The following is a 21,954-nucleotide window of genomic DNA, read 5'->3' as shown; positions in this document are numbered from 1 at the left end:
GCGGTGGAGCCCTCACTCTCTCACGACTCCCCCGCAGCTTTCCAGGGCCCCCTGCCCTCCGCAGCTGGCTAGAGGAAGGTGGGAGACACCTGTTGGGGGGCTGAGAGCAGCGGAGCCCACAGGGGCCTCTCCCCAAGGGCCCCGCCCGCCCTGCCCCTCTCGGGTCCCGCCCCCGCGGTCGCCGCAAGCGGCACGGCGAGGGAGCGCACCGCGGCCAGAGGAGCGCAGGGCGGTGGGAGCGCACCGCGGGGACCCAGCAAAGGCCAGGGCCGCCCGGGAGGCGGGCGGAGCAGAGGCAGCGCCGTGGAGACGCCAGGGGCAGCGGGCCACGCCAGGCAGGTGAGTGCGGCGGCGGGGCGCCCGGAGCGAGGAAGCCGGGCGTCGCGGCTCCGCCGCCTCCTGCCCGTCCGGTCTGGTGCCCGTCCCCACCGCCCTCCATTCCCGCGACTCCTCGGTCCCTGTCCTCTGCCCCTCTCTCCGGCTGTTTATCCCGTCCCTGTCTCTGTCGGTCCCTCTCTATTTCACTGTCTCTTTCTAATCTCTTCTGTTTCCTGATATCTTGCTCTTTCCCTATCTCTCAACCCCTGTCTCACTATTTGTCTATCTCCGCCTCTGTCTCTCTGTCTCTGTCCGTCTCTGAGCTACCTGTCACTTAGATCTTTTATATTTATCTCTTGCTCCTCTATCTCTCTTACCCTCCCTGTCTCTCTGCCCAGTATCCAATCTCTCTCCACCTCTGTCTCTCTACCCTGCCTCTGCCTGATATCTCTGCCTCTCTCCATCTTGGTCCCTCTCAAATCTCTGTGTCACTCCACTTCTGTCTCTCCTTGTCACACTGTTCCATCTCTATTTCCACATCTCCCTGTCATTATCTCTGTCAGACATCTCCCCTTCTTTTCTTTCTCTCTCCCTCCCTCCGACATTTCTGATATCTCTTGGTCCCTGTCACCCTCTCTGATCTGCTCAGTCTCCCAGTCCTCGGTCAATGGCCATTCTGATTCCCTGTGTCTGGTCCTATTTCTGTTCACCTCTAGGAAAGCTATATTTCTGCCTCTTTCCTTGTGACCCCTGCACTTCCCTGAATCTATGATCACCTCCCCATGTGTTGGGGGCTATAGGGCCAGCAGGGCCCAGCATCCATAATTCCCTCCCCCACAGGCGGCCCTTTCCTCGGGGTCCCGCCTGGTACCAGGGCCCCCCTCAGCTGGGGGACTGCGCCTGGAAGCTGTCATGGAAGCCCTGCAGAGGCAGCAGGCAGCTCGGCTGGCCCAGGGGGTGGGGCCATTGGCATCTCCACGCCTGATGCTGCCACCCCAGCCTCCCCTGCCTGACCATCGGACCCTACAGGCCCCTGAGGGGGCCTTGGGGGAGGCTGGGGCTGAGGAAGAGGAAGATGCTGAAGAAGATGAGGAGGGAGAGGAAGCCCGAGCAGAGGAGGAGGCAGCTGAGGAGAGCCGTCCAGGGGCCCAGGGGCCCAGCTCGCCTTCTAGCCAGCCCCCTGGACTCCATCCTCACGAGTGGACCTATGAGGAACAATTCAAGCAGGTAGGACCGACCCCCTCGATGTCAAGCCCTCTCTCCTATCTCCCTATTTTGGCAAAAGCAGAGCCAGGCGATTAGCAGCCCACCCACCCACAGCACCACCCTCTGCAAGATGAAAAGAGACACAGAGACACAAAGACCTAGAGAAAGACAGAGGGAAAACTGGAGGATAGTGACAGGAAGGGAAAGACAGATGCCTGGCTAAATTTTAAATTTTTCTTTTGTAAAGACAGGGTCTCCTTGGGTTGCCCAGGCTGGTCTTGAACTCCTGAGCTGAAGTGATCCTCCGACCTCAGCTTCTCAAAGTGCTGAGATTATAGGCATAAGCCACCATGCCCAGCCAGGTGTAGGAACCTTTGAGGGAGGGCAGTCTGGGGGCTGTTGATTCCAATGCTAGCGTCACCCTACCCATCTTCTCACACATCAAGTCACAAGGTCATATTCCAGTGACCAGCGGGGGTTCCCAGTTGCTTCCTCTGTCTTTGGAAACAGAATGGAGGTTGTCACTGCCTTGGCAGGCTGACACACCTCTCCTCTCTTTCCTGTTACACCCCCCTTACCCCGGCCACATGCAAACCTTCTCCTGGGCCTGAGTTCCATGGACGATAGTTCCTAGCCTGTGATAGTCACTCAGCAACAGTGTGACTAAAGGGCTCCTCTGCAACTCGGAATGACAAGACTCCACTCACAGGGCCTTAATCTGAAGTTCTTTCTCCCTGGAGAACCCTCTGGGTGTCATTCTAAGGACACTACTCAAGGCTGTCGCTATGAAGGTGTTACACAGGGCTGTGACCCCAGGTGTACTATTCTGGTGATGTTAACTTGTAGGCTGTTGGTCTGACTATATTCTAAAAGCATTAACCTGTGACTAGTACTCTGGCATTAGTGTAAAACTGAGAGTGTTACTCAGGGCTCTGTTCTGGAGATGGGGCACTAGACACTGTTTCTCCTAGGTATAATTCTAGGGATTACTACTTGGAGAGTGTATGTATTATACGTGAGTATCCACCTAAGACTTAGGGCTCAGTTTTTGTGGGAATGTGGCTCTAAAGGTGGATCTGGGGTTTATTACTCATGGGTATTTTGTTTGTTTTTTACTCTGAGGATTCTTATGGGGATGGAGTGATGGACTATTATTTATAGGTGTTACTCAAGGACTGTTACTCTGGGTCAGTGACTCTAGGGATGGTTCCCTTGGCTGGTATTTGGGAGCTGACACAGGAGGTGGGGCTCCAGATGACTGGGAGGAGTTGAGAAGGCCTTTGGATCCTTCAAACTCTGACCCCACAGGTCCTAGGTAGCACAGGGCCATTGCCTCTATAGCAGCTTCTGTAGTAGGCAGGGTAACTGCCTCTGAAAGGTGATCAGACCAGAAGATGAGCTGAGGGGCCCTGGGTGTCAACCTAGGAGCTTCTGGGCATCACCCTGCCTGAGGGGTGTGTTAGAAGAATCTCTGCCCTTCACCCACCCCCAGCCCTGGCATACAGGGATGTGAACAGCATGAAGTTCTTAAATGAATGAATCAGAGCATCAGATATATGTTTGTCTCCTCAGTATGGAATACAACCTAGCCTAGCTTCCTTCCTGGGGCTCTAAATGTCCCATGAGGGTGGGGGAAAACTGAGCCCCAGAGGGCAGGCTGAGCCTCCAAGCTCCATCCTGTTCCTCTCTTCCCTTACTCCCAAGATGGGTGGTTTGAACTGCCCAGGGCACCACTACCAGGGCCAGTCTCTGTATGTACTGGAAAAAGGCACCTCTACCTGCTCTTAGGGAGAAGAGAGCCTAATGCTAATGCCAGGGAGTCCACATTGAGATCCTACTGACTCCTTCAGCTAGGGGCCCTTCTTCAGGGTACAACCTGAATTGGGGTCCAGGGAGGGAGAGGGGATCAACAGAGCTGTAGAATGACCCCAATCCTTCCCCAGCTGTATGAGCTCGATGCAGACCCCAAGAGGAAGGAATTTCTGGATGACCTGTTTAGCTTCATGCAAAAGAGGGGTGAGTGGCATGACATAGGGGAAGGGCCCTGGAATTGCCCCCTTACCAGATTTGAGGACCCAGTTGGGTTCTCCCTGCAGAGGCCTGAGCTTGGCAGCACCTGTCCTTTGCCCTCAATAGCATCTTTAACCTCTGACCCTGCCCCCCTCCTCCACCCAGGATTAATTAGTAGCCAGCCCACTGGCAGGTTAATGAGTGTGGGATCAATTGGGAGGGTGGGAGGAGGAACTGATGGGAGGCTGGCCTGGGGTGGGAGCCAGAAATGGAGGGCTGAGAATGCCTTGGTTCTCTGTCCAGGGTCCTTCCTCCAGCCATGTCTTTCCTGTTTTCCCTTGATTCAGGCAGGGGACACCTCTTGTGCTGTCCAGCAGGAAGGACTAGGATTAGACTGAAGGAAGGACTTCCCAAGGGGTGGGCTGTGACTATATGAGTTGGGCTTGTGGAGGAGGAGAGAAATTCGTTCCCAGGAATGTCAGAGCTGGAGAAGGCAAAAGGGTCCAGTAGGACATCAGGGTGGGCGGCAGTCCATCACTTCAGCTTCTCCCCAGATTCATGGGACCGAACACTAACTCATTATCTCTCTCTACAAAGCTAATTAACTCACTCGGAGCGCAGCCTGATAAGCCGCTAATTAACTGGCTGCACTGCTCGCCCCCCACCCTCCGCCCACTTCTTTAGTGCAGCTGCTGGCCCACTTCCCTCCCCCCCCCACCCCAGCCCCAGCACCCCTTTCGGGTCCCTTCCTTCCCAGTGACCCTCAGTCGGGCCCTAAGTCCTTTTGCTTCCCAGGGAGGCCCATTCTAGTTCCAGTGTCCCCTCTCTGGCCTTTCCTCGAGGCCTCCCCTCCACTGGGGTAGCGGATGTGAACGGATCCCAGCATTGCCTGCCCGCCCCTCCCCACTAACTCTGCCTCCCTTCGGTCCCTGCCTCCCACCGCTCCAGCTGCAGGGGGAGAGGGTCCCTCGGGGCCGATAATTTTCCCCCATTAATCAGGCCGCAGCTAATTGTTCGGGTCCAAAGGCGCGGCGGAAGGGGACGGGATCGGTAAGGAATTAACTGGGGCCCATCGCTCAGCGCAGACAGGCCCCTTTGTCAGGACTGGACGGCGGGGGCGGCGCGGGCTGCGGAGTCGGCAGGCCGAGGCGGGAGCTGATTCTTCTCTCCCCCGTCATACCCCAGCCTTGGGCAGCTACCCAGGGGCTGCTGCTTAGGGGTGGCTGGCTCTTCAGCACTGTCCGGAAGTCCTTCCTACGATCTACCCCAGGGGACAGCAAACTAAAGTTTGCACGCCAAACCCAGCTGCCTGCAATACAAGAATGGTTTTTACTTGTTTAAATAGTTGGGGGACAAAATTAAAAGACAAATAACATCGCCAGACTGGTGAAATTCTAATTTCAGAGTATATTATTGGAACACAGCTGCGCCTATTCCTTTAAGTATTCTCCATGGCCGCCTTCGGGCTACAATGACAGTGTTGAGTAGTTGTGACAGATCACTTAGCCATTTGGCCTTTTACAGAACCTCGCCCACTCCTGGTCTAGCCTCCTGTCCTTCCTGCTAAAAAAGAGGCCCTGGAGCTCTGTGGGCTCCGCCTGTAATCCCATTCCCCCGAGTCTCCCTCTTTCCCGCCGCCCCCGCTCCCCGGGACTCCTGCCCTGTATTAGCCCCAGGGAATGCCGCAGGCAGGGTCTTAGTCTCAGTGTCCTGACGGCAGCCCACTCCCCACCAGGGACGCCAGTGAACCGCGTGCCCATCATGGCGAAGCAGGTGCTGGACTTGTACGCTCTGTTTCGCCTGGTGACCGCCAAGGGCGGCCTGGTGGAAGTCATCAACCGCAAAGTGTGGCGGGAGGTCACGCGCGGCCTCAGCCTACCCACCACCATCACCTCGGCCGCCTTCACTCTACGCACCCAGTGAGGCCCAGGGCGCGAGCGGAAGGAAGGGAAGGGGGCGCGGGGTCGGGCTAAGGCGGGGCGGGTCCGGTCCCGGGCGAGAGTCCGGGTGTGGAACTTGACCAGCTGGGCCCAGCCTCCCACACATTCACCGCCCGCTGTCCGCCCCTAGGTATATGAAGTACCTGTACCCGTACGAGTGCGAGACTAGAGCGCTCAGCTCGCCAGGGGAGCTCCAGGCCGCCATAGACAGCAATCGGCGCGAGGGCCGTCGCCATGCTTACACCGCTACCCCTCTCTTCGGCTTGTCAGGGCCGCCCCCTCGGGGCGCTCAGGGTCCAGCCATGGGTCCTGGCCCCGCCCCTCCGGCGACCGCGTCCAGCCCTGGCCCGGTCCAGGGTTCCGCCTCCGGCCTGCCAGCGCACGCCTGCGCTCAGTTGAGTCCATGCCCTATTAAGAAAGGTGCGAGGGGAGAACGGTGGAGGTTTAGGGGTCTCTGAGGTGGGCGCTAAGATATGGGAACCATTACAGTGTGGGGACCGAGGTCTGGGAGGCATTGAGGCATGGGAGCAGTAAGGTCTGACGTGCCTCTGAGGTTTGGGGGTCACAGGTTTAGGGGTCCTGAGGTTTGGGGTCAAATGAGAACTCTGGGGTACGGGTTACTGAGGTGTGGGGGGCTGAAGTTCAAGAAAAGGTCCTTTAATCACAGCATCTCCATTCCTTACCTGTCCACCCAGTGCTCCTATTTGGATATAGTTCGTGCCTCTTGCTATCTGAATTATTCAGTAAGCAACAGCTAAAAACAGTCTCCCAAATTCTCTAGACATGTGCATTGGTCCTTTGGGCTCTAGAGAAACGCTTCAGCGCTTCCAGGCTGAGGCTCTGGGTGGGAAGATAGATCAAATGATGAGAGATTGGTGCATGAGCTTGAGTGTACCTCTTTTGGTCCCAGGCCTGGGGGAGAAGCAAATGCAGAGATGGGTTGGTTTGACCAGGGGAGCTGAATAACATGTTCTTCTAGAGGAGAGTGGAATTCCAGCCCCTCGCCTGGCACTGCCTGTGGGACTGGCATTGGGACCAACACGGGAGAAGTTGGCACCAGAGGAGCCCCCAGAGAAAAGAGCTGTGCTGATGGGGCCCATGGACTCACCTCGATCTGGCATGCACCCCAGTTTCCTGCCCCGTGGCAAGGTTCCCCTGAGGGGTGAGGAGGAGCTTGTTGTCAGGGGGCTTTGGGACTGTACACTGAGGGAGGATTAACCCATCATCTGACAGGCGTTAGAGATGGGGCAGACAGATTCCTCTATAGACAACTGTGTGAGTATAGGGGTGGGTTTGAAGTGGAATGGGGGCTGACTATAGGAATGGTGGGGGAAAATTCTATCAATAAGTCTGAAGTCTGATTCTCCAAAACGTGATTCCTCTGCCCCCTCCTGGACAGAAGAGCGGCTGGATGGGCCTCTTAATCTGGCAGGCAGTGGCATCAGCAGTATCAACATGGCCCTAGAGATCAACGGGGTGGTCTACACTGGTATGGGTACTGCAGGCTGTCTACAATGGCATGGGGTCAGGGGCATTTAGGCTGGCATGGGGATTTTAGACTTCCTCTATTAGCATGAGGTTCAGGCATATCTAAACTTGCATGGGTAACATAGGATTCAGGGGATTGCTAGACTGGCATGGATTAAAGGGGGTGTCCATATGGCATGGGATCCAAGGCATGAACTCTCTGGCATGGGTACCAGGGGATGTCTGCCTTGTCATGGGCCTATGTATCAGCATAAATATTCCTTGTTTACTTGTTTGAGGGTATCTACATTAGCAATGGAGTCTTTCACTGACCCAAGGAACTTGTCCTCATTGGTTTGTGACAGGGGTACGTGTGTAGTAGTGTTCTAGCAACCAGAACACTTACTTCTGTTTTCCTCTTCTGTTTCCATATCCTACCCCCTCCTGCTTGTTTTTGCCCTCTACCATCTTCTCACCCCTTTGCCAGGTGTCCTCTTTGCCCGTCGCCAGCCTGTGCCAGCTTCCCAGGGTCCAACCAACCCTGCACCCCCACCCTCCACAGGGCCCCCTTCCAGCACCTTGCCCTGAGAGGTCCAACTTGAAACTAAGAGTCCCAGCTCCATTGCTGAGAGGGGAGGAGACCCCCTGCTTTGATTCTTTCAGGCTGCCCACTCTGGGACCCAGCCCTGGAAGGGAACCACACCTCCCATGCCATGTGGACTTAAAACCAAAGTTTCTTTTGATGTTACACCTACCTCATTGTAAAGGGAGGGCACTTCCTCCCTGGCCAATTCCAGCAGTATCTACCAAAGGATTCTTCCTTCAGTAACCTCCATCATCTCCTCATGTGTCCCCTCTATCAATGTCATCTCTAGGACCCTACCCCTTTGAGTAGGCTCTGCTTCTCTTCAGGAACCAAGTGAAAGGTTTGGTTGGGGTATTGTGAAAGACATCCCTCAGGTCACACCTAGACAATAAAGCTGCGATCCCTCCTTCTCTGATGCCTCCTTTCTTGTTTGGGTATGGGAGATGGGGAGGAATTACATGGTACATAGGCTGCCTTGGGCCAGGGGCTTTCAGAGGGGAAGGCAGAATAGCAAAGTTCCATGGGAATAGAAGAGCTCCGTCTCTTGAATCATACAGCCTGAGTTCAAGTCCCAATCTGTCACTATAGTGCGGGGTGGCCTTGGGCAAGTCATTTAATCAATTGAACCTTAGAAGATTCCAAAAGTTTATGGTAACTCAGGAGCCTCCTAATGATGTTATCTATGGGAATGTACCTGTTCTGGAATAGTAAGTGTATTTAAACGTGCAAACTCAGGGAATAGCGTAGGGAAAGAGCTTTGGCACCCGAAAAGCAAAGGTTGTCTTGACAACCAGGCGTTAGAAGCCAGGGGAGGGCTGGAACAGAGCCGTTGCCAAGGTAATCAGCTTTTTGACAGCTCCAAGCAGCAACTTCCGGCACTGAAGGCCTGAATCAGGCGTCACTTCCTGCATAAAGGGCCGCTCGTGCAGTCGGATTGGGTAGCCTTCCTATTTGGACGGACGTCCCGCCCTTTGGCTGTTTCCCGGCTGAGGTGGGTCGGTAGTAGCGATGGCGGCTGTGACTGACTTGCAGCGGCTACAAGCCCGAGTGGAAGAGCTGGAGCGCTGGGTGTATGGGCCAGGCGGGGCGCGCGGCTCGCGGAAGGTGAGTAGTCTGGTCCGGTCCCTTTCTGGAGCAGAGCAATAGCGGTCCGCTGTCCCGGCCTTCGGGATGCAACCGCTCCAGTCCTGTTCTCCACAGCCCAGCCTTTGAAATAACAAAGGTCAGGGACTTCCCAGAGCCGATTGGACCCTCGGGGGTCCATTCTCATAAGGAGCTCTGCGGTGGTTAAGCCTGAGAGTGGGCTCAGTACCTCCTCTGACTAAAACTCCGCCCTTGCCCTCGCGGGCTAGTCGGGGAGACCTGACACACTCGAGAAGCTGACTAATGAGAGTTTCAGTAAGAGCTGAAGTCTATGATAGGAAGGCCCTTCTGGAGCCCTGCGTAATTAATTGCTAAATGAATTGTGCAGGAAGAGGTCCATGGGACCCCTGAGGAGACAGAGCAGAGGTGCATAAGGAAAGGTCCAAAGGGTGAGAGGTGAGGTCTGAAAGAGCCAGGATTAGGAAGGAACGGGTACTAGGTATTCAGATGTGGACTAGCACTACTTTATACTAGTGGCGGAATTTTGACAACTACGAAGCTCAGGTGCCCTCTCCTCCCATTTCCACTGTGGGAAGACCTTTTACTGAAGAACTTCTGATGACGTGTCAGACATATCTTGGAGCTAAGTGCATCCAAGGTAATGATGTCTGTACACGAAAGGAGAAATTAGTTGCCAGTAGCAGACTGCTCCCATTTCAGAACTAACTTCCCAAACATTCTCTTCCGTTGGGATCTTTGATGCTCACCCTCCTGGTTTACCTTTTATCTCTCACTGCTGCTTCTCAGAGTTATTTGCCTCCCTACTCGCATTCCTCACCCTCTGCCCTAAAGACTGGGTGAGTGCAGTCACTTCCTTAGTCTCCTCCATTTGACCCTTTAATATTGGGATTCCTTACATTTTACCCCTAAACTTTGGGTAGGCTCACTCGCCTTTGTGGTGTCAATTACTATTTGCATGTCAATGTGTCTCAAATGTATATCTCTGGTCCAGATTTCTGTTCTGAGAACTTGTATATCCAGTTGTCTACTGGAGTTTTTTCCACTTGGATATCCAATAGGCATCTCAAATTCAATTCATAGGTTCTTAACTGTACCTTTCCTCTTCCCTAACCCAGTTCTCTTCTGTATTCCCTAATTCAGTGATTGCACCATCATTGCTATCCCAGTTATCTTGGACTCTTTAATCTCCCACACTAAAGTTATTTTGGAGGGGATAGGGCTAGAGGTAGGCCAGCCAGTCTAGAGGTCATGAAGGCATGAGTGAGGATGCTTGCATTTCTCATGCCCAGACCCAGGGCTTAGGAACTAGAAAATATATTGTGTATACTATATATCCCATAAACTCTAAAATAGTTCACTATATCCCCCATATTTTAATCTCCCCAAGGAGTACATGACTCTCTCTCTCCACTTTAAGTATTCCTAGAAGATGGGGCTGCATTTCCTTTAGTATTAGAGAAGGGAGGCCAACCTAGAGAATCTGGAAGAAAAAGGGTTCTTTAACTCTTCCAAGCCTTGAGCCAGGTAGTGTATCTTGCAGTTAACCACCACTTCCCTTACAGGTGGCTGACGGCCTGGTCAAGGTGCAGGTGGCTTTGGGGAACATTGCTAGCAAGAGGGAAAGGGTGAAGATTCTGTACAAAAAGAGTAAGTGCTTCCCTGATATGCTTACCTGCCCAACATCCCATTCCTAGGCTTCCTGGGACCTGGCCCTGCCCCTTCAGTTCAGTAGGTCACTGGAATAGCCCTTTGGGGATAGAAAGATTATGGGAACATTTACCTGCACCCAATTCAACTGGTAAATTGAAGTGTGATTTTCTACCTTGTGGATAAAACTCAAGCCCATGACAGTGTCCTTAGTTATAAATAAGCGCTCTGCCTGAAAGCTTCTCTTGGTGAAGGAGGGTAAACAGGGTATGGGATTTCCCAGGCAAGGTTAAGAGGCAGGAAACAAATTAAACGCTGAGAGCCTGGTTATGTCAGAGCTAGTAACCTGCTTAGTAACTAGAAATTAGACAAAGCTCTGACTTGTCTTGGTGGCATCTAGGAGAAAAGAGACCTTCTACCCTTGGTGAGGATAAGTCAGTGAGAATGCTGAGGGCCCAGAGTGTTGGTGGCAATTGTGTTTTCAGCTCTGAAGCTTGAGGTCAGAAGAGACCTCAAGAGAAGAGAGTGGAGAGATAGGGAAGTGGGGATAGGGAGGCTGGTGGAGCCCTGCTCATGCGGCACTGTTGGGTATCAGCTCCTCATTGAAGGCTCTCCTCAAGGCTGACCACTTGACAAACATCCTTCATAAGACAGCTCTACTCCCCAACCCTATTCCATTTTCCATCTCGCTACTTTTCTAGTTGAAGATATGATCAAGTACCTGGATCCTGAGTACATCGACCGCATTGCCATACCTGATGCCTCTAAGCTGCAGTTCATCTTAGCAGGTAATGCTGGGCTACATGTGTACCTGCATTGGAGGATGTGGGTCATTGGGTAGGTTAAGCAAAGAGATGGCCTCCCCATCCAGTCTTCTGATGGATACAACCCCTGGATGCTGCTCTCTGGAATTGTGGCCTGGTTCTGGGTTGAGAATCCTACGGATCCTCTAGTACAGTATACCTCTGGACCAGCTGCAGGCCTTGGTGTCAGCCACAGTGGGAGCTAGTCCAATGTTCTATCACTAGCCTGCCTCTTAGATTTTCCTTCAGAACCTTCCTCACTTTTGCTCACTAGACAGATGAGCTTTTAGGAAAGGATAGGGGCAGAGAGCATTGCCATTAAAGAAAAGAGAGAATATTGGCATGAGTTTCAACATCTTTCTTTCATGTGAGAAAGCGCTGCAATTTCAGAGTTCTAGGCAGGAACCATTGCCTTAGCAATGTCTGCTATCAGTCAGCCACTCTATAAGCTAGGGTTTTCTGAGCTTCATTATTCATCCAAAAGATGTATAATGAATGATCATCTACTCTGATCCAGGTTCTATCCTAGGTGAGGAAGCATACAGTGGTGAACCAGAAAGTCCCCGCCCTCATGGGCACAGCCCATGCTAGGGGAGACAGAGTCCCTCCTGCTTCAGGGACCTGAGCTTATAACCCAAATGTGAGATCAGTCTCCCAGAAGACTGATCAGTGCAATGCAGCACTGAGGACTGGATAAGGTTGGGAAGCTCCTGCTAAGAGAGCTGTCAGAGTTCCCAAAAGGCTCTTGATCAATTGCCATGGCTTAAGCACAAAGTACAGATCTTCTAGTGCACTGACTCTTGAGTCCAGCTTCTCCATGCCTCCCTGTGGCACTACCTCAGGAACTATGCATCCACTGCAATGTGAACGGTTGCACAGTCTCCTAAATCATACTCTTAACCCTGATCTTTCCCTTCTTGCATGTGGTTCAGTCTCACTGTCACAAAAACATGTTTCCAACATGTCACTTTGCCTACCTTGGAATCTCCTGCCTTGCTAGGATAAAGTCCTAATTCCATAGTCTGCCATTCAAAGCCTTCCAGTCTGCCGGGTCTACCCTCCCATCCAACTCTGTTTCCTGTGCTCTCCCTGCTCCAGTTCAGCTAATTGAATTCTTTCTCCTCTACTAATTGACAAGCATTCCTGCCTCTAAGCATTCGCACATAACAGTCCTCCCTCTTGAATACCTTTCCCACTATATGGATTTCAGTGCATTGAAACCCCCTGTGCGTACAGGGCCTAGCCCAGATCCTGCTTTCCTCACTGGACTCTCCCATTACTGTCCCAGCTCTCCTTCGGCATATAATTGTCTATGCCTCTGAGAGCCACTGAACAGAACCTGCCTGGTGTAGTCTGCCACATATCTCCTTTTTCAGATCTTCCCAGGGACCTCTGGGTATGGGGATCCAAGTCTGAAGTACTTTGTATCCTATAGCCTAGAAGGTATTCCCTGAGTTTGTTGATAGGAGACTAGAAGAAGAGGCCTTGAAGTTAAACCTTGGAGAAAGGTAGGATATGGAGTAACTGAGAGGCTCCTTAGGCTCAAATGGGTCAGACCTGAGGCATCCAGGAAAGTTGGGGGCAGAATGAAAATGTGCATCTAGAGAGGAGGACAGTGGGCAGAGTCCCTGCCAAAAGCTCTAGGACCTAGCCATCTCCCTTGCCAAGTCCTCAGGCCCTTACATGGGCTAAGTAGCAATGCCCAGGTTTGCTTCACTGCAACTGTCTTGTCCATTTTTGCTTTAGAGGAGCAGTTTATCCTCTCCCAGGTTTCGCTCCTGGAACAGTTGAACACCTTGGTGCCCATGCTGGACAGTGCTCACATCAAAGGTATGTCTCTGGGGCTGCAACGTCACTACTGTGGTTGGGAAGGTGGGTGGATGGATGGGCAAGACTTTTTTGTGTTTCAGGTTGTGTGGATTCAGATTGGGTCTGTTCCTTACCTCTTTTTTTTTTTTTTTTTTTTTTTTTTTTTTTGAGACAGTCTCACTCTGTCACCCAGGCGCAATCTTGGCTCACCGCAACCTCTGCCTCCTGGTTCAAATGAACTTTCCACCTCAGCCTCCCAAGTAGCTAGGATTACAGGTGTGTGCCACTACACCCAGCTATATTTATTAGAGATGGGGTTTCACCATGTTGGCCAGGCTAGTCTTGAACTGCTGGCCTCATGTGATCCACCCACCTCGGCCTTCCAGAGTGCTGGGATTACAGGCTTGAGCTACTGTGCCTGGCCAGTTCCTTATCTTTATTCTTACCCTGGGGGTACTTGCCACATCCTCTGGATTAAAATTACCAGAGTAGAGAGCCCAGTTTAGGATCTTAGGCAATTTGGGCCTGAGAACACTAGCCTAAGCTCTAGCAGTCCCCAACTCTGGGGATTCCCTTCTGCCTTCTACCCACCCCCAAGCATCTCTCCTTCAAGGTGCTGCAGAACCCAGATTTTACTATCAGAGTCTCTGCCAGGTGCATGAATGTATGTGAATTCTTTCTGCTGCACTGCTGAGAGCAGTCCCTGGGCCTGGACTTTGACGAGCAGACAGTGGCTTTAATTGAATCCAGATATCCATCTTGTCTGTCTTTGGAGGTATTTTTCCCAGCTCCCCCTCCCTACCCCGATCAGCTGCCCACTGAGTATCTGACAGCCTTAAGCTTTGAGCCCAGCATGGTGGCCAAGCCTCAGGGTGTTGGATTCCAGCTTAGGGACCTGGCATCCATCTTCAGGCCTCCTATTTCATAGGCCAGGCAGACCTGGCCCCGCTGGGCTGAGAGCAAAGGGACAGTTCCCATGATAGCCAAAGCTCTCTTTACCTGGTCCTGCTTATAGCACTGGGGTGGGGTAGGGAACAACACTGGAAACCCCAAGGTTTTTTCTTCTCCTCGGGACATGTATCTTCCCCTCCCCAATGGGTCCTGGAGTAAGCCTGGAGTGGGCAGGGAGCCCCACCGCCACCTCCAGCTGCAGCGGTCGATGAAGTCTGGCGTTTGTTTAGCTTCTCCACTCAATACTCTAATCCTGCCAAAGACCTAATAGACTATTGAGCAGTCCCGGGGGAGGGCACAAGCGTCATCCAGCAGTGTGCGTTGTTTTACAGCCGTTCCTGAGCATGCCGCTCGCCTGCAGCGCTTGGCCCAGATCCACATTCAGCAGCAGGTATGGGAGGGTAGAGGACTAGAAGGGAAGATAGAGGTGGCACAGCCCCTTGTCCCCACTCATGCCACCTGGGGAAGCAAATTCAGGCCCTTCTGATATAAGCTCAGAGGAAACTTTGGGGTTTATCCTTTATCTTCCATATGCCCCAGTGAGGTAAAGGAACTTGCCTAGGTTCATGTCCAAACCTTCTGCCTCCCAGAGCAGGGCTTTATTGAGACACCATAAGGTTGAGGCTGGGAGGTACCCAAGAATTCCTGGGGATGGTATGTCCTTGAATATGAGTGGAGGAGCTCTTTTTTCACTATTCCCAGGCCCTAGTGTAAAGTTCAAAGAGAGTTCAAAAATAAGGGCAGAAGAAGAGGAGACATACACTAGGGGGAATGTTTACTTAATGTATGGCCACTCCCTTTTCAATCAGTCTTTGAAGTGCTGTTAGGGAACCCATCCTGTAGCCTGAAAGTTCTCCCATAGCCATTTGTTCCTTTGGCTTTGGGATTCAGCATCATCTTTTTTAGGCTCTATGGGGAGTGGGAGTCCCTGACGAGGCAGGAAGTGTATTGTAAGATAAGGGCTTTGCCGGGCTCCTTTCTATGCTACACTTTGGCCCTACAGGACCAGTGTGTGGAGATCACTGAGGAGTCCAAGGCTCTCCTGGAGGAATACAATAAGACTGTATCCTTTTGGCTCAACTAGGACCTTGGGTGTTGTCCCCAAGCCCTGTCATTTTGTCCCACCTCTAGCTCTCTCTCATACCATCCCACCCACCTGTATTTGCCTGCTCCCCACTTTCCATTCACTTCCTCACTCAGACTCCTATTCTCACCTTGACCTACAACCAGACAATGCTTCTCTCCAAGCAATTCGTGCAGTGGGATGAACTACTTTGCCAGCTAGAGGCCACCAAGCAAGTGAAGCCAGCAGAGGAGTGACAGCTGCTCCCCATCCCAGGGTGGGCCTGGGCAGTCAGGCTCCAGGGCCCTATACCAACCCGTCTTTGTTACAAGGCAAAGGAAGCTTTGTATTTATTGGATTTGAGGCCCACCTCTCTGTACTCAGGTGGGGCTCTAAAGTTAGAAGTCAGGTTACCTGAGGTTTGCAATTTGCATCACCCACCCTCCCCGCTATCAGTGTTCTTATTCCAGTGACAATAAACCATAGAGATGACTAGAGGAGTGTGCTGGCTTCCTGGTTTAGGTTGGGGGTCAGGGGAGGGGCAGAACTGTCAGCCCGCCTAATGGTTGGACTGGGAAGTAAACTCATCCTGGTCTGACTTTCTGGCAGGTGTAGCACTCTCAAGATGAAGGCTCTCATTTGATGATGTGAATGGGATATTCCTTCATATATCCATTTAACCCACATTTACTAAGAAGAGACCTCCAAATGTCAGATGACGGGAGTAGATGGGGCTAACCTAATCCCTGCCCTGCACTAGCTAGCAGGATAGACAGTAAAGAAAAAGGGCAGTCCTATCAGGTGGGCACAAAAGAAAAAGGGACTGAAGGGACCTGGTAGATGATGTGCAGGGACTTTCAGAACCAAGGGAGCAGCATGTGCAAAAGCAGAGAAGAGCCTTTAAATTTCTCCCTTGGGAGCCTACCTGGTGCCACCAGCCGAGAAGGGCAGCCTAAGAGGTTTGGATGCAGGAAGCTTTGGTCCTGGGGAGGGGAAGTTGGGAAGTAGGGGCGCTGGGGCAAGCACGTTGAGAAACAGATTGGCACAGCACTCCATCAAATGTTTGCTGCCCCCTTGTGGACTCACGAAGTGCTCTAGCTCCAGACCCTTTTTCCAGTGACCCGCTGGCTGCCCCGCCTGCGCGACCTCACTGGCACCTCAAATTCAGCATGTCCAAACTGGTCTGCAATCTGGGAGTCATCCTAGATCGGAATTCCCTACTTCTCCGTCCAAACAGTCGCCAACTCGAAACTGGACCTACCTACTAGCATCTCCCAACCTAATTTTTTCCATTCCCATTGCTTTTTCTCTGGTTCGTTAATTTAACAAATCATTTAACAAATATTTGAGCGCCGATCATACGCCAGACACCATACTAGACTCCGTAGCCTGCCCTCTCAGCCCCCAGACTCCGCAGCCAGGTGTCGTCAGGGGCTGCGGCCCGATTTCCCCACCAATCCTCGGCTCCCTGCACAAGATCTGGTCCGCCAGCGCCCACAGGATGAGGTCGAAGCTCAGAAGTCGGTAACGAAGGCTCTCACCTGTGCAACAGCGGCCTGGGAACTAAACTCATCCTGGTCTGGCTTTCTGGCAGGTGTAGAGCTCTCAAGATGAGAGCTTTCAAGATGAGCTCCAAACTGAAGCTCCTGCTCGCACTCAAGGTGAAACCCGCTGCTCCCCTCTTGCTCAACAGGTAGCGCCAGCCCTCCCCATCTTCTAAGAGCCAGATCCCTCCCCTTCAGACGCAGGACTTCTCCAACGTACTCCTTTCTACCGCAGGATATCTTCCTGCCTCCCTCTAGGGCGTTACATTGGAGACTGCGCTGGTGTCCCAGCCCCACTGGGACTGCTCCGGGGCGGCCTTGCGGGTGGTTCTGTTTCCCGGCGGAGTTGCCTCGCGGCCGGACCCTCAGGCCCCGCCCCTCAGGCCCCGCCCCGTCGGGGCGTGCGCGGCCCCGCGGCCTTGGAGCTTCTGGGCCCGCGCGCCATCTTGGCTCCGGATCCACAGTGAAGCGGCTTCGGTGAGAGCTGGAACCGGGCAGACAGCCGGGCGCTCGGAGGTGGTGGGAGAGGGGACGCCTGCTGCTTGGCCACAGCGGCCGGCAGGACCCTGGAAACGACCAAGGCTGTCTTGGAATAGCCCGAGCAGCCTTCTGAGTCGAGCCTCTGTCCCTGAATTTCTGAGTGACCTGGGTTGATATGGTTAGACCCTGGTAATCTCTGGGAGAGCGAAGTCAGTTCTGCTTGGGGGCAGCACTGGGTAAGGGTCCTTGGCTGTTTTCCGGGGGCCCTGGGGCGAAGGGCCTTGTCCCTGTCCTTGTAATGCCGCAAGCGAGGAGCGCTCTCTATTGGTATTAGTCTCGGGTGAGGGTTCCAGGCCCTGTTCCAAGGAATCCAGGATAGGCGGGACTAGGCTCCAGTTCCGGAGAGTTTGGGATGAGGGGTCCTGGCGTTATCCCAAGAGCTCGGTGTTTGGGGAATTTTGTCTTGCCTTTGGGACTCCAGGATTGGAGGTGGGGGTGTTATGGCCCTTATAGAGGACCGGGGTGTATGGGGTACATCCCCTTCCCGGATGTGAGGCAGGCATGGCCCTTGTCACGAGATGCTAAGGACCAGGGGATACGATCCTGTTTCTGGGAAGTATGGAATGGGGAGCAGGGCCACATACTGAAGGGAGGTAAGAGATGGTGGACAGTGACCAGGGGCACATGGCCGAGCACTCATCTGATGCTTTCGTGCAGTGGGCAGCGAGAGTCACAAGACAGCAAACTGATGGAGCACTACCGGAAAGCTGGCTCTGTGGAGCTCCCAGCGGCGTCCCCAGTGCCCCAGCTACCTCCTGATACCCTTGAGATGCGGGTCCGAGATGGCAGCAAACTTCGCAATCTGCTGGGGCTGGCGCTGGGTCGGTTGGAGGGCGGCAGTGCACGGCATGTGGTGTTCTCAGGTTCCGGCAGGGCTGCAGGAAAAGCTGTCAGCTGCGCTGAGATTGTGAAGCGGCGGATCCCGGGCCTACACCAGCTCACCAAGCTACGTTTTCTGCAGACTGAGGACAGCTGGGTCCCAACCTCACCTGACACAGGCCTGGACCCCCTCACAGTGCGCCGCCATGTGCCTGCAGTGTGGGTACTGCTCAGCCGAGACCCCTTGGACCCCAATGAGTGTGGCTACCAACCCCCAGGAGCACCCCCTGGCCTGGGTTCCATGCCCAGCTCCAGCTCTGGCCCTCGTACCCGAAGAAGGACTCGAGATACCCGATCCTGAAGACCTGCTCAGCCAGGCTGTTCTCCAGGCCTGAATGTCTGAGGTGTGTGTATCTTTTCTGAGAAGCCCTGTGACTGCTAGACATCCCCATCAAGGCTCAAGTCCACAGAGGTGGGCGCCCTTGTCATGCTTTCCCTTCTCTCTGGCATGTGGGAAGGGACTGCTGTGAAGAGTGACAGGTGTGGAGCCCCTACCAAGTTCTGCATTGCTAAAGAAGGGCTTACTCTGCTTTCTACCTACAGTGCATCTGAACTGCCTTCTGACAGAGGTCCAGGGAGGGATTTAGAAAATAAAGTTTCTACCTATTTGATGAGACTCTACTCAGCCTGCTATGTGGAGTGGGATTAAAGAAATGGGAGTCCCTGCCCTTACCCCCTGGGAGCTGATTGGGAGGAGGAAGACTAGGCTCAGGCTGATGCTGGGAGGATCTGGTGTAGATAAGAAGCCTCAGTCAGTACTGAATATAGTTAATTCCCTGGATAGTTGTTTGTACCTTTTTTGGGCTGGTGTAGGAACAGTGCCCGGTCAGACATTTCTCACCATCTGCAACATACAGTGTAGTATAGTGGTTGTGAGCATGGACTCAGGCACCAGCCTGCCTGGGTTTCAGTCCTGGTCTGCCACTTAGCAAGTTACTACTCTGTGTTAGTGGTCTTATCCATAAAACAGGAATACAATACTGTTTATCACATGAGGTTGTTATGAGGTGAAATAAAGAAATGTGACATTTAGAAACCACCTTGGCACATAATGCTATTAAATGTTAATTACTATTATCATTATTAATGACTTACCTATCCCAAATGCAACAACTATCTCACACGTTCTTCCCTCCAGCTTCCTTGCCCCGATCTCAACTATGGAGCTGGACTCCTGCTTTGAAGAGATAGAGGTCTTCTGAACGCCCTCATGTTCCATCTTCACCTCCAGACCTATCTGTATACACATCTATCCTCAACTCTGCTAGTTTGCAAACATGCTTTTTTCTATCTTAGAAACATAACTGGGTTGGGCACAGTGGCTGATGCTTGTAATCCTAGCACTTTGGGAGGCTGAGGCAGGAGGATTCCTTGATCCAGGAGTTGAAGACCAGCCTGGGCAACATAGTAGTGAGATCCTGTCTTTACAAAAACATCCAAAAATTAGCTGGTGTGTACACCATGGTGGTGTGTACCTTTAGTCCCAGCTACTTGGGAGGCTGAGGCAAGAGGATTGCTTGAGTCTGGGAGGTTGAGGCTGCAGTGAACCATGATTGTGCTACTGTACTTCAGCCTGGGCGACAGAGTGAGACCCTGTCTCAAAAACAGAAAACAGGCTGGGCGCAGTGGCTCATGCCTATAATCCCAACATTGGGAGGCTGAGATGAGTGGATCACTTGAGGCCAAGACCAGCCTGGCCAACTTAGTGAAACCCGTCTTTACTAAAAATACAAAAAATTAGCTGGACTGGTGATGTGCAACTGTAAACCCAGTTACTCGGGAGACTGAGGCAGAATAGCTTGAACCCAGGAGACAGAGGTTGCAGTGAGCCGGGATCGCCCCAGTGTACTCCAGCCTGGGTGGCAGAGTAAGACTCTCGAAAAAAAAACAAAACGAAAAATACTTCAATCCCACATCTCTCTTCAGGTATCATCCTTGCCTTTTTTCCCCTTTGCTGCTCCTTTTCTGCTTCACCTTGGCCTTAAACTCTCCGGTCAGGGGTATGAGGAGAGAGGTGAATGTTGCATCAGTAGCCGGGGTGCTATGGGAACTAGAGCAGGATTATGGGCAGTAGTGAACTCTGAAGAACTGAATCAGTTGGGTCTCCCATGGATCTTGAGATTTTCTCCAATGTGTCCAGCAGCCTGGGTGTCCAGTCATGAGGAAAGCAGAAGTTTGGGGCTCTTCTGGGTTCACATTGTAGCAGCGTAGGCCCAGCAATGTAAGGATTTTGAAATAATACTTAACTGAGATCAGGCAAGAGGGATTGAGATGTTGGGAGAGAGAACTGGGGGATTGACGGTCTTAATGAGGGCTTAGAGGAGGGGTGAGGTGACCGCAGGGCCAGCAGGCAGTGGTCAAAATTTTAAATACTGCATCCTTTGCTTTCAAAGATAGGTCAGCTCTGAGTGATGTGGAGGACCCTGGGGGTGGGCAGGTGATGAGGAGTCAGATGATATTAGAAGAGAAAACCTCAGTAGCTGCTGAGCCCAGGCCTCTCAAATGCACAGGTTGTGAAGCGTCTTATACACCCCTAAAGGCAATTATGGCTGCAGTGGCAGTGACTCAGGTGTCTTGCTGTCATCAGGGATTTTATTCCCTTTCAGCCTCTGCATACTGTTTTTTCTCTGAACATCTTCACTTGTGTGTCTTCTGCCAACAGCAGTTCTCTGAGTATCACTGGATTTCCAGAGCTTTGAGGCCAGGCAGGCTACCTTGCACATTACTGACCTTTGGCTGATGATCTCATCCCATCTACTGATGGCCAGGGTGGAGGGATCACATGGAATAATCACGGTGATCTGTGCTGAAAGTAGCATTGCAAGCTCTGGAGTCCCAGGAAGGGCATTTTCTCTCCCTCTTTGGTCTCTACAGGACCCAAATGGGGCCTGTAGGAGGAATGGCAGGGAGGGGACCAGAGACATGAGCCCTTTGGAGTCAGGAAAGCTGACCAACTTGACAAGACAGCACAAGAGTTGTGTCTAGTTCTGTCCACTCTCTCCTTAATTCACTGCAGTGTGGCTTCTGCCACCATAAGGTCACATCTTGGCACAAAAGGTAAGGAAATAGAGATAGCTCTTTCAAGAAATTGGATTGTGAATGGGTGGAGAGGGGTGATAGATAGCAGGAGAAGAATGTGGAGTACAGAGAGTGTTGGTTTTTGTTGTTGTTATTGTTGTAGTTTTTAATATACTAGCAGAGACTTTAGCATGTTTATAGGCTCACAGACAGAAGAAGCCAGTAGGAAAAGAGATGAAGGATGCAGGAGATTGTGGCTAACTCACAGTATGATGTTCCTGAGCAGGTAAAAGCAAATGGGACCCAGAAGCTTGACGGTAAGGTCTCTCAAGGGAAGAAGAAGGATGACTTCCTGCAACAAGAGGGATGGAGTTAGGACAGATATGTAGGCAGATAGGTCTGGAGGTGAAGATGGGACATGAGGGAGTTCAGAAGGTCTCTATCTTCTCAAAACAGTAGTCCAGCTCTATAGCTGAAAGTGGAGTGAGGAAGCTGGAGGGAAGGATGCATGAGATGGTTGTTGCAATTGGGAGAAATATCTAGGGGTGCAGGAGGATGACCAGACAGGGCTAAAAGCCCAGCGTAGGCTGATAGGGTTGTTGGTCAGGGTGTGTGAGCTCTAGCAGTACCCACAGGATAGGTGAGGATTCAAAAAAAGCACAGTTACATTCTTCCAGACTGATTTTAAGATAGGCATGAATTATGGAAGATTAATGAAGAGACTAGCAAGAGAGGGCATGTAAAGAAGGACCAAGGCATCCAAACTGTGCTAGGAGGGAAGTGAGGGAAAGTGGACAGGGCACAGTGGCCTGGAGATCCCCATGAAGATGGGGTGGGGTGAGATGGACTATCCTAGGACAGGAATGCTGTAGTTGTATGGGTTTCCTAGGCTGCTGTAACAAAGTGCCATAAACTGGGAGGCTTAGAACAACAGAATTTATTGTCTCACAGTTCGGAGCTGGAAGTCTGAAATCAAGGTGTTAGCAGGGCCACACTCCCTCTGAAATCTGTGGGAGAATCCTTTCTTGCCTCGTCCTGGTGATTTGCCAGCATTCTTTGGCATGCTTGA

The 21,954-nt window shown here is 52.4% G+C and overlaps 3 protein-coding genes across 4 annotated transcripts; all 3 read left to right on the top strand.

Moving 5' to 3' along the window:
- Positions 1-119: 119 nt before the first annotated feature.
- ARID3C (AT-rich interaction domain 3C) lies at positions 120-7,937 on the top strand. The gene is made up of 8 exons (XM_003943827.4): positions 120-339; positions 1,159-1,545; positions 3,468-3,540; positions 5,270-5,453; positions 5,605-5,894; positions 6,454-6,636; positions 6,874-6,963; positions 7,429-7,937. The coding sequence occupies exons 2-8, from the start codon at positions 1,231-1,233 to the stop codon at positions 7,527-7,529; spliced, it is 1,236 nt and encodes a 411-aa protein (XP_003943876.1). The 5' UTR covers positions 120-339; positions 1,159-1,230; the 3' UTR covers positions 7,530-7,937.
- Positions 7,938-8,475: 538 nt separating this feature from the next.
- On the top strand, positions 8,476-15,401 carry DCTN3 (dynactin subunit 3). Its single transcript, XM_003943828.3, has 7 exons — positions 8,476-8,631; positions 10,194-10,278; positions 10,980-11,066; positions 12,828-12,911; positions 14,174-14,232; positions 14,845-14,904; positions 15,072-15,401. Exons 1-7 carry the CDS (start codon positions 8,536-8,538, stop codon positions 15,159-15,161), a joined length of 561 nt encoding a protein of 186 aa, XP_003943877.1. The 5' UTR covers positions 8,476-8,535; the 3' UTR covers positions 15,162-15,401.
- Positions 15,402-16,819: 1,418 nt separating this feature from the next.
- On the top strand, positions 16,820-18,488 carry RPP25L (ribonuclease P/MRP subunit p25 like). Of its 2 annotated transcripts, none has more exons than XM_003943834.4 (2): positions 16,820-16,925; positions 17,646-18,488. In XM_003943834.4, the coding sequence occupies exon 2, from the start codon at positions 17,677-17,679 to the stop codon at positions 18,166-18,168; it is 492 nt and encodes a 163-aa protein (XP_003943883.1). In that variant the 5' UTR covers positions 16,820-16,925; positions 17,646-17,676; the 3' UTR covers positions 18,169-18,488. The 2 variants fall into 2 exon arrangements, with proteins under 2 accessions (XP_003943883.1, XP_010330028.1); XM_010331726.2 differs by lacking the exon at positions 16,820-16,925 and adding an exon at positions 16,932-17,164.
- The last annotated feature ends 3,466 nt before the right edge of the window (positions 18,489-21,954 follow it).

Source organism: Saimiri boliviensis, chromosome 2 (assembly GCF_048565385.1).
Source record: "Saimiri boliviensis isolate mSaiBol1 chromosome 2, mSaiBol1.pri, whole genome shotgun sequence".
Classification (NCBI taxonomy): Eukaryota; Metazoa; Chordata; class Mammalia; order Primates; family Cebidae; genus Saimiri; species Saimiri boliviensis.
The sequence above is the reverse complement of the archived record's forward strand: the minus strand, read 5'-3'. Positions and strand labels throughout refer to the sequence as shown.

Bases quoted from the DNA above. Each gene is read 5' to 3' on its own strand.
- DCTN3 (XM_003943828.3), top strand. From the start codon at position 8,536: ATGGCGGCTGTGACTGACTTGCAGCGGCTACAAGCCCGAGTGGAAGAG. The intron at 8,632-10,193 runs GTGAGTAGTCTG...CTTCCCTTACAG, and splicing joins GGGCGCGCGGCTCGCGGAAG to GTGGCTGACGGCCTGGTCAA. The intron at 10,279-10,979 runs GTAAGTGCTTCC...CTACTTTTCTAG, and splicing joins GAAGATTCTGTACAAAAAGA to TTGAAGATATGATCAAGTAC.
- RPP25L (XM_003943834.4), top strand. From the start codon at position 17,677: ATGGAGCACTACCGGAAAGCTGGCTCTGTGGAGCTCCCAGCGGCGTCC.
- ARID3C (XM_003943827.4), top strand. From the start codon at position 1,231: ATGGAAGCCCTGCAGAGGCAGCAGGCAGCTCGGCTGGCCCAGGGGGTG. The intron at 3,541-5,269 runs GTGAGTGGCATG...ACTCCCCACCAG, and splicing joins TAGCTTCATGCAAAAGAGGG to GGACGCCAGTGAACCGCGTG. The intron at 6,637-6,873 runs GTGAGGAGGAGC...CCTCCTGGACAG, and splicing joins TGGCAAGGTTCCCCTGAGGG to AAGAGCGGCTGGATGGGCCT.